Source organism: Notothenia coriiceps, unplaced genomic scaffold, assembly GCF_000735185.1.
Source record: "Notothenia coriiceps isolate Sejong01 unplaced genomic scaffold, NC01 NC01_scaffold00004495, whole genome shotgun sequence".
Lineage (NCBI taxonomy): Eukaryota > Metazoa > Chordata > Actinopteri > Perciformes > Nototheniidae > Notothenia > Notothenia coriiceps.
In genome coordinates, this window is record NW_011337196.1 from 881,750 (window position 1) to 890,978 (window position 9,229).

The 9,229-nt window shown below is 38.4% G+C and overlaps 2 protein-coding genes across 2 annotated transcripts in view; one reads left to right on the top strand and one right to left on the bottom strand.

The window, feature by feature from the left end:
- tbce (tubulin folding cofactor E) overlaps positions 1-6,446 on the bottom strand; it is an 11,852-nt gene extending 5,406 nt beyond the window's left edge. The window contains exons 1-12 of the mRNA XM_010767659.1: positions 6,327-6,446; positions 6,129-6,242; positions 5,014-5,098; positions 4,465-4,629; positions 3,982-4,067; positions 2,762-2,861; positions 2,364-2,457; positions 2,081-2,233; positions 1,328-1,466; positions 512-580; positions 303-362; positions 119-210 (exon numbers count right to left, since the gene is read on the bottom strand). Of these exons, the coding sequence (XP_010765961.1) occupies positions 119-210; positions 303-362; positions 512-580; positions 1,328-1,466; positions 2,081-2,233; positions 2,364-2,457; positions 2,762-2,861; positions 3,982-4,067; positions 4,465-4,629; positions 5,014-5,098; positions 6,129-6,234 (1,149 nt within the window). The 5' untranslated portion in view covers positions 6,235-6,242; positions 6,327-6,446. The remainder of the gene's footprint in view (positions 1-118; positions 211-302; positions 363-511; positions 581-1,327; positions 1,467-2,080; positions 2,234-2,363; positions 2,458-2,761; positions 2,862-3,981; positions 4,068-4,464; positions 4,630-5,013; positions 5,099-6,128; positions 6,243-6,326) is intronic.
- A 362-nt stretch (positions 6,447-6,808) lies between these two features.
- Positions 6,809-9,229, top strand: part of rbm34 (RNA binding motif protein 34) — a 9,540-nt gene continuing 7,119 nt past the window's right edge. Inside the window, exons 1-4 of the mRNA XM_010767660.1 lie at positions 6,809-7,015; positions 7,931-8,093; positions 8,832-8,970; positions 9,056-9,064. Of these exons, the coding sequence (XP_010765962.1) occupies positions 6,993-7,015; positions 7,931-8,093; positions 8,832-8,970; positions 9,056-9,064 (334 nt within the window). The 5' untranslated portion in view covers positions 6,809-6,992. The remainder of the gene's footprint in view (positions 7,016-7,930; positions 8,094-8,831; positions 8,971-9,055; positions 9,065-9,229) is intronic.

Genomic DNA, 9,229 nt, shown 5'->3' on the forward strand with positions numbered 1-9,229 from the left:
AAACGTTCCGCGGTGCAAAAATAAGTGCGATTAAAATGCGTTAATTTTTGTGTAATTAATTAATCTTAATTAACGCGTTAAAGTCCCGGCCCTAATTATTATATTTAATGGTTCTTACCTTGAGGGTGGTGTAGGTGAGCTTCAGATCTGAAGGAGGAACCTTCAGCAGTCTGTTCAGGAGTCCCTTCACCTTCTGAACTTCCATGGAGTCTGCAGAGCAAAACATACAATGAACTCAACTGGAAAATATTTTTTATTTCAGTTTAATATGTTTTTTTTAACCTTATTTTCTGTTGTTTTACCTGGAAGTTTCTTCTCAATCGGCTTCCGGTCGGGGTGATCAGGAAACACAAATGTAATCTCTGGTGAGGAGTAAAAAAAAAAGACAGTGGTCAGAAAATATCACCTTTCCCTTAGTGGGTTTCCTCGGTTGGGACTAAAGTGTGTTTATCAATGGCCTGTAGGGTATTAGCCAATCAGAGAGCAGAGAGCAGAGAGAGGCAGGACTTACTTAACAGCTGGTTCTTCAGAGCTAACGGGACCCACTTCTTCAGTAGGCCTTCGTCTGGAGCGCCGTACTCTGAAACACAAGAGGATCTTCATCATTATCATCAACATCATCGCTTAAAGGAGACGTCCAAACAGTAAGTTAGTACCTAATATCCCATAGTAGTGAGGTGGTAAGATCAAAAGCTGCTGATTGGAATCAAAGCATTTAATTTCCTAAAAGGGTCGTGGAGGAAAAACAGTTCTGGTGTCTTTGACCCAATGAGCATGCGTACTTAAGTCTCCTTAAGCCCCGCCTCCGATCCACTCCGGCATGTTGCTGTCTGAACTTTTAGCACTTTTAGGATTTACCTTAAAAAAAAAGTATATATGCTGAATTGCTTTCCTGTTGTCCTTGGGTCAAATGTTACCTGAGAGTTGAAACTACGTTTTGTGTGGGAAAATAGTTATGATCACTTCCATAAAGTTTGGGGTTTTATTTAAATTTATAGCATCTGCAGTCTGGGTTACATTTTGTAAAATCATTCAACATATTTGCCTTTTTTAAACTCTCTTAAATTAGGTTTAATTTTGTGTAAATGAGGTCTATTGACCATAAATCCCATAAAAAAGTTTGTGTGTTAGGAACCGGTCCCCAATTACATCTTACATGAAAGAGGAATGCTCCAGTGTTAAAACTGTGGGCGTAAATATAACAGAATATGTTTCGTTTCACCTTAAACTTCTGAAAACCCCCCCAAAAATATTGAAATCAGTAGCGCCGTTTTTTAAGATTTCCTTGGACCCCCATCTCACTTCCTGTCCGCTCGGTGTGACTCACTCTGAACGAGGCTCAGGTATCGGGGGTGCTGGATGATGAACTCTCTGCTAGTCTCGCTGCCTCCGCCCGCTTCCAGCCACTCCAGACCAAACATCTTCATGTAGTCGCACTCCGCCCCCTTCCTGTCGTCAGGGAGGATCTGATGGACACCAGGAACACGGTCAGAATCAGAAACAGGTTTGTTACCAGGTAGGTTGACACGTACGAGCAATTTGACTTGGTGTCATAAAAGTAAAACAAAAATTAAAAACACAGAGAGAACTATTTTAAGAAAACTATAGAAACACTAAAAAATATTTAAAATACAAAAGAAAATAGTCAAATATAGCAGTATTTACATAGAAATAGAATGTAATAAAATATGGAATAAGATTCGGCATGAGGTCAGGTGACGGTGTCTGATACACATTTCTAAAAAGCACGCACAGAGATGCTGTTTAATTCCGCTCGAAAATTATTATTTATAAACAATAGACTCCGGTTCACAATAATATCCAAATATCACTAAATAAGGTAAAAAAGCGAATGTGCTAAATAACGTGCAGAATTACAATGTGCCAATTAATGTGATCTACTTTAGAACAATGCGTCTAATAACGTGGAAAACTGTAGGCCCGCCACACACACACACACAGACACACAGACACACAGACACACACACACACACACACACACACACACACACACACACACACACACACACACACACACACACACACACACACACACACACACACACACACACACACACACCTGGCCGTTGTTGAGCAGCTCCAGTTTTCCCAGTTTGGCGATCAGCATCTGATTGGCTGTCCTCGGGTTTCCGTCGCTGCTCAGCAGGCGGTTCCCACGACACGTGAAGATCACCAGACTGCGGAGCTTCCCCAACTCATCGACCACACACCACTGTGAGAGAGAGACGTGACAATAATTGAATTTGAATCTGAATCTTGAGAGAGGCAGAGGCTTATTTATTACACAACTTAGCTGCATACTCGATTCTGATTGGTCAATTTGGACGAGGTTATTTACACACCGCGGTTAAGGAGGATGAAGGGAGAGAAGGAAAGAGGTTAAAAGACAGAGTTTTGGTGACAGATATCTCAACAGAAGCAGACAGGAAGTAAACACTAAAGGGAACACAGTTTGGGCTCTTTAGGGTTTAAGGACTTGTTAGTGCAAGAGAAACTGAACAGACACAGAAGACCTTGATCAGTGCTGCTTCTAATTTTACTTACTATTGACATGCCCCCTCCCCCCAGGATACATGACTATTATATTGTTACTCATATCATTTTAATTATAACTTTGTCATTTATTACTCTATCTGTGTCTAATCCCTCAGACGCACGCACACACACACACACACACACACACACACACACACACACACACACACACACACACACACACACACACACACACGATCTGTACCTGAGATGCAGTCCCTCCAGATGTTCCAGCTGCTGAGTGATGGCTGCCACGTCCTCCCAGCAGGACAGCAGAGTCCCACACATGTCCAACCACTGCACGTCTGATCACTGCTGTTAAAGACTCCACCATGACACTCACAACTATCACCAACACTGGTAGATAGAGAGATAGATAGATAGATAGATAGATAGAGAGATAAATAGATAGAGAGATAGAGAGATAGATAGAGGGATAGATAGAGAGATAAATAGATAGATGGATAGAGAGATAAATAGATAGATAGATAAATAAATAGATAGATGGATAAATAGATAAATAGATAGAGAGAGAGGTAAATAGATAAATAGAGAGATAGATAGAGAGATAGAGATAAATATAGAGATAGATAGAGAGATAGATAGATAGATAGATAAATAGAGAGATAGATAGAGAGATAGAGAGATAGATAGAGAGATAGAGATAAATATAGAGATAGATAGAGAGATAGATAGATAGATAGATAAATAGAGAGATAGATAGAGAGATAGAGAGATAGATAGAGAGATAGATAGATAGATAGATGGAGAGAGGTAAATAGATAGATAGATAAATAGATAAATAGAGAGATAGATAGAGAGATAGAGATAAATATAGAGATAGATAGAGAGATAGATAGAGAGATAGATAGATAGATAGATAAATAGAGAGATAGATAGATATAGAGATAGATAGATAGATAGAGAGAGATAGATAGATAGATAGATAGCCTTTATTGTCATTATACAAAAAAAAGATATTGTGGAGAGCAACCCTCTCACAATAATAGTGTACAGTAACTAACAATATAATAACAAAACACGCCAGAAAAAGGCGGACGGACGTAAACAATCATAAGGGGGTAATAAATAATTAAGAGAAATGGTGTAAAAAGCTATAAAGTGCATAGGAGGAGTTCAAGAGCATTGAACTCAACACTGTTGGTTTAGCAGCATATCTAGGGGTAGAAGCTGTTTTGAAGTCTGGTCGTCCTTGTTGTAAAGCTCCTGTCTCTGTTTGTGATCTTTTGTTATCCTAGACAAAGGTTTCAGATTCAGTGTGTTGGCCGGATTATGCTGGTGATTTGACTCGGGAGTCCATTTCACTGAGCATAGGCTGGGTAATATCTCAACACTATATGGATTATTGGAATGTCTAAAACAGGCATTTACATCAGTAGGTCTTTTCTGTACAGAAAAAGATACTTGGCGTTGTTTCCCTGATTTCTCCTTCAGCCCCGGCTCCGTTCACTTCACTGCGAGTCAGCAGCACGGAGGGCAGGTTCTCATAACTGTGGAGACAAAACAACAAAACACAAGGAAAGAGAATTTACAAAAACATCCAAATTCAGTATTTTAATGCAGCCTTTTTTAAATGATCATCTGTAAACTACTGCAAAACATCCATGAAATAATGAATACTGAATCAATAGTTTCATTAAACATCAGCATTCATTATTATTATTATTGGTGTTTGTTGACAGACATGTGGAGTTCAGTTGTTTCTCTTAATCCTGTAGCCTGGCCTGAGGTTTATACAGACGAGCAAACAATTCGACTTTGATTACTGAAGCCAGTTTATTTATGAGTTGCTTCTTTCAACAAAGCCAGGTCTTATTTTATAAATTAGGTTCGAGTCTAATTATATAAAGAAAGGCAGCAGCACAAACTGTCTGAGGAGTGTCGTACCTGCGCTCCTTGACTTTCCCCCACTTGAGTTTCCTGGAAGAAATGGAGATCTCCTGACTCAGCACCTCCTCGGTGTCGATCGTGTACTCCTCTCGCACCACGGTCAGGAAATCCACTCCAAAACTCACCTTCGCTGGACGGACGAACGAGCCTCCTTTAGGATTTCTGGGAGAGCGTGGAGAAACACCAGGGACAACGTTTACTTTCAAATGTAACATAAATAATTGTTTTTATTGTGGATTGAGCTATTCATTCCTTTTTCATTTGCTGAATCGATGTCAAAAGCCAAAATTGAGTCAGTGACTACGTATTTTGTCTAACAACATATTCTCTTATTGATTCAACTGCTTATAATTCACTTAGCATCCAGAAAATGTGCATATGTATCATTTTCATCCAGAGGATCCTCACCTTCTGACAAGGGTAAAGCAAATATCTGACAATGCAGAACACAGTAACACTGGCTATAATGCAGGTGGTTAATAACTAGCTAAGATTCAGCGTGTAGCTTCATGTGTTGTTAAAAGGACAGTCACAACTCCGGATTACCTGCAGGTGAAATACTGAACTCCCTCGTGGCTGCCGTCGTGTTTCCCTCTCTCCAGGTTATCCCACTCAACGCCATACCACAACCCTGAAACACACACTCTGTTAGATTAAGTGTGCAGCATCAGCATCAACACGTTGTGAATGGAGCGGTATCAATGTGGGTTACACTGGGTGGGTTTCAGTACTGACACCGAATCAACATTGTTTTTTAAATTGAATAAAACCTTATGAAATATTCAAATATGTCCTAAAACAGAAGTTCCTAAAACAGTTTTAAACGATGTGTGTTAAATACATGTTTAGTGGTTCTATGCAATGCACTTAGCACAATAGACTTGGTGTCTGAATGTGCTACATAAATAAACTTGCATTTATTTATAATAACACCTCATTAGTACTCATAATGGCCCATGTGAGAATCATAGATATATTGATGCATTAACTATGTCTAGCACAGCTGTTAAAGATGGAGCTACTTTATTGACAGATGCTGGATATCTTAACCTATAATTATGTGTCAATGTTTATTTGTTAATGTGTATTTTGTATTTGAAAGTACAATATTGGCTCTAAAATGTACAGTAGTAGATGTACTTCATTAGATTATCCCACTTGTGCTTTGTATACTGCAGGGTAGCTTGTGAATTTACTCCAAGTAACAGACATGTAGTTAAAGTACATTGTTTACATCTGAAATGTAGTGGAGTAGAAGTAAGGCAAGGCAAGTTTATTTATATAGCACCTTTCAACAGAAGGCAATTCAAAGTAGAAAGTACATAAACATGAATATACTCAATACTCAAGTCCCTCAAAATGATACTTAAGTACAGAACTTGAGTACATTTACTTACTAGTTACTGTACACCACACTGATAGTCACCGGGGGTAGAGAGGGGGTAATGTCCCTCTCCCTCCCCGCTTCTCAGCCTACCTTTTTACATTAATTATTATGTGACCGTCTATGTTTCTAGTTTCCTGTAGATATGTAATTGCTCTTTTAACTGCACTTTTAGTGTACTGTTTTACTATTACGCTGCGGTGTTTATTTTATTTTTGTAACTGTGGTACAACAATTTCCTTCGGGATAAATAAAGTCTTATCTCATCTTATCTTACCTGCAGTGGGGGGCACCGGGCCCAAATACCGCACGGTGGCACGCTCCCCGTCGCACGAGACCCGCCGATCAATCATCTCCTCCGAATCCGGCTGGTCCACTCCCATCCCCTGTTCTGGATCATAAAACATGACGTTATCTTTTATTTCGTCCCAAAACACAAGTAAAAACAATAACTGGCAACACAATATATAATTACCTGAGGTGTTGTAAATGTAGCTTTTAAAAAAGGTTACAAGTTGGTTTAGAAATGAGAACAAAAATGCTCAGCAACTGAAAAGCCTCTGTTTACACCACAGAACGTCAGACGTATGTAGCTCACCGGAACGGACAGATTTAGAGGTTGCACACATTTGACGGTTTGCGATTCAAGATAAAGCCAGATTTTATTTTTTCAAATGTAAAAACAAGCAGCCGTTTCGAATAATAACGATGGAAAGAAAAACTATATCTAAATGTAGCATAAATAATATTAATAATTGAAAAAATAATGTCTCATATATATTGAAGAATATATATATAGGTTTCATACATTATATAAAACACAACATTGACAACATGATACAGAGGAACATATACAGACTAAAAAAACATATTTGTACTACCTCTTTATGGGTGCTTAATCATGCGGTGTACGGAACCAATGTGCCGCTGTGACCGTGTTTCCTCTCGGACATGTTTCGCAATAGGACAAGCAGTGTGCTGTTGGGAAAACGTGTGCGTAATATTTCTCGTGTTATTGGAGTTTACAGTTGTGGAATTTCATGTAAATGCTGCAATTAACGTGATAAATTACTTATATTTGTATATAAAGGTCTAACCGGAGTCAATCTTTAAGTGACGCTGGGATAATCCGGTAGAAACCATGAAGAAGAAACTGCAGGAGAGGTTTGTTTACACATGTTTGATTTCCAAAAAAACGTAAAGAAAGATAACTGCGGCATTTGTTTGAAACCTAACTGTGGTCTTGAAGACAAGACTCAGGGCTAAGAGGCTGATGTTATTTATAATGTAATGAATTCATCTGTTCATGCATTCAACATCCAGCAGTGTGGAAGAAGTATTCAGTTCCTTTACTTTTTGTAAAAGTACTAATATCACATTATAAAAATACTCTGTAACAAGTAAAAGTCCGGCATTTAAAATGTCACGTCAGTGGAAAGAGTATTTCATAGTGTCTCTTGAATATTTATACAAAATGACTGATGCATTCATTTAAAACGAGGTGATTACTCACAAGTCTGTTGAATTGGAGCTCTAAATGACGATTAGTTTAGTGTAAGTTTCTTAATCAAGTACGCACAAATTGACAACTTCACAAAGTTTGTTTTCTTCAACCAACAGTAGGCTACAACCTCAACAGGATTTCTAATATATTACAATTATTAAAAGGAAACGGTGCAAACCCTTCACATTAGAGAAGCTAAAACCATTAGAAGAAAAATAACCTTCAGACTTTTTAGCGAGACTTATTGATTATCCAATATTGATGTTGTACTTTTAAATTTGTATAGTTGTATGGAATTGTTCTACTTTTTAGCTACAGTAACAGCTACAGAAATACAAGTTAGTTGAGATAGTGATATATCATTTCATTATAAGTTACTCTACAGAGAAAAAAATATAAGACGTCATTAATTTCACCGCTCTAACGGATAAAGGTATCTAAGCAAAGCACATAATCACACAGTATCCACAGAGCTGAGCCCTTAGTATTGAGTGTCCTCTTTCACGTTTAGCATCTATCGAACATGTGTTTTTCTGGATGTTGTTTCTACTTCATCTTAATGTTTCTGTCTGCAGTGAGGAGGAGCAGCCGGAGCAGCCGGAGCAGCCAGCTGACTACGTGGTCGGTCAGGTGTCAGGAAGTTTGTTCAAGAAGAAATCTAAAGCCTCCGGATCGCTGTCGGCTTTATTCAGGGCTGCTGCTCCCGCTCCACCTGTTCTCTTTCAGCCTGCACCCAAGGTAACTCACACACTCATATGTAGTTTGAATAAAAAGTAGAAGCATTCGTTCGGGACCATTTTCAGCGGCGGAGTAATCCAAGTTTGGTGTGATCATGGTGATGCAGGAAGATAGATGGATGGATGGATAGATACTTTATTGATCCCAATTTGGGAAATGTTTGCGTTGCAGCAGCATAAAAAACAAGGCAATGTACATAAGAGAAATTAAGACACTGAAGTAAACAGCCCAATATATTTCAGAAATAGCATTTAAAAGATAAAAAAAATATATATACTGTATATATATTTATATACATGTGGAAATACAAATGTTACCCAAATCAACAGTGTCACTTATTGATGTGTTTTTATTCCTTTTTTGGTGGATGTTTGAGGCTTTGATGCACGTGGAGTACTTCATACATGCACTTTCGGTTTGAGTCAGTACATGAAGAAAATATAGAACATCACTATATATATATATATAGACATTTTTATTGATTGGGATAAACCCCTTGAGATGCACCATCTTGTTTTCAAGGGGGTCCCGACAATAGCAACAACTTATAGACATACATAAACAAAAAGACAAAATGCTAAACATGACACACAAGACAAACCACATCCAGTCTGTTAAGTGAAATTCAAGCAATGCACATCATACAATTTGAGACAGTCGAGCAAATCAGTTTCATCAATATCAGTTATACAGTACGACAGTGAAGTGGATAACAATGTTTTTATTTTATTATTGCAGCCTGTTCCGAAGATCACAGAAGAAACAGAGGAGCCAAAGGAAACTCCAGAAGTCAAAGTTCAACTTAGCAAGAAGAGGCAGAAGCAGCTGAAGGAGAAAACAGAGGGAGCTGGAAGACAGGTACGGAGTTTGAACATTTTATACATTTATCCACAGATCTGATTCTACTTTCTCTCTGTCCTCCTCCTTTAGGTTTCTGTTCTTTCTTCTGATTTTCTCCTCAGCTATCATAGGTTATACTATCACTATTAGGGATGCTCCCATCGCCGGGATCAGTCCATCCGATCGAGTGGGCGGGGCCTATGGGGATCTTCCATTTAAAGTGATGTTTAAAACTCAGTTAATGCTCATTCACTGGAGCTTCAACAAACAACAACCAACTCAATGATTACGTTCAA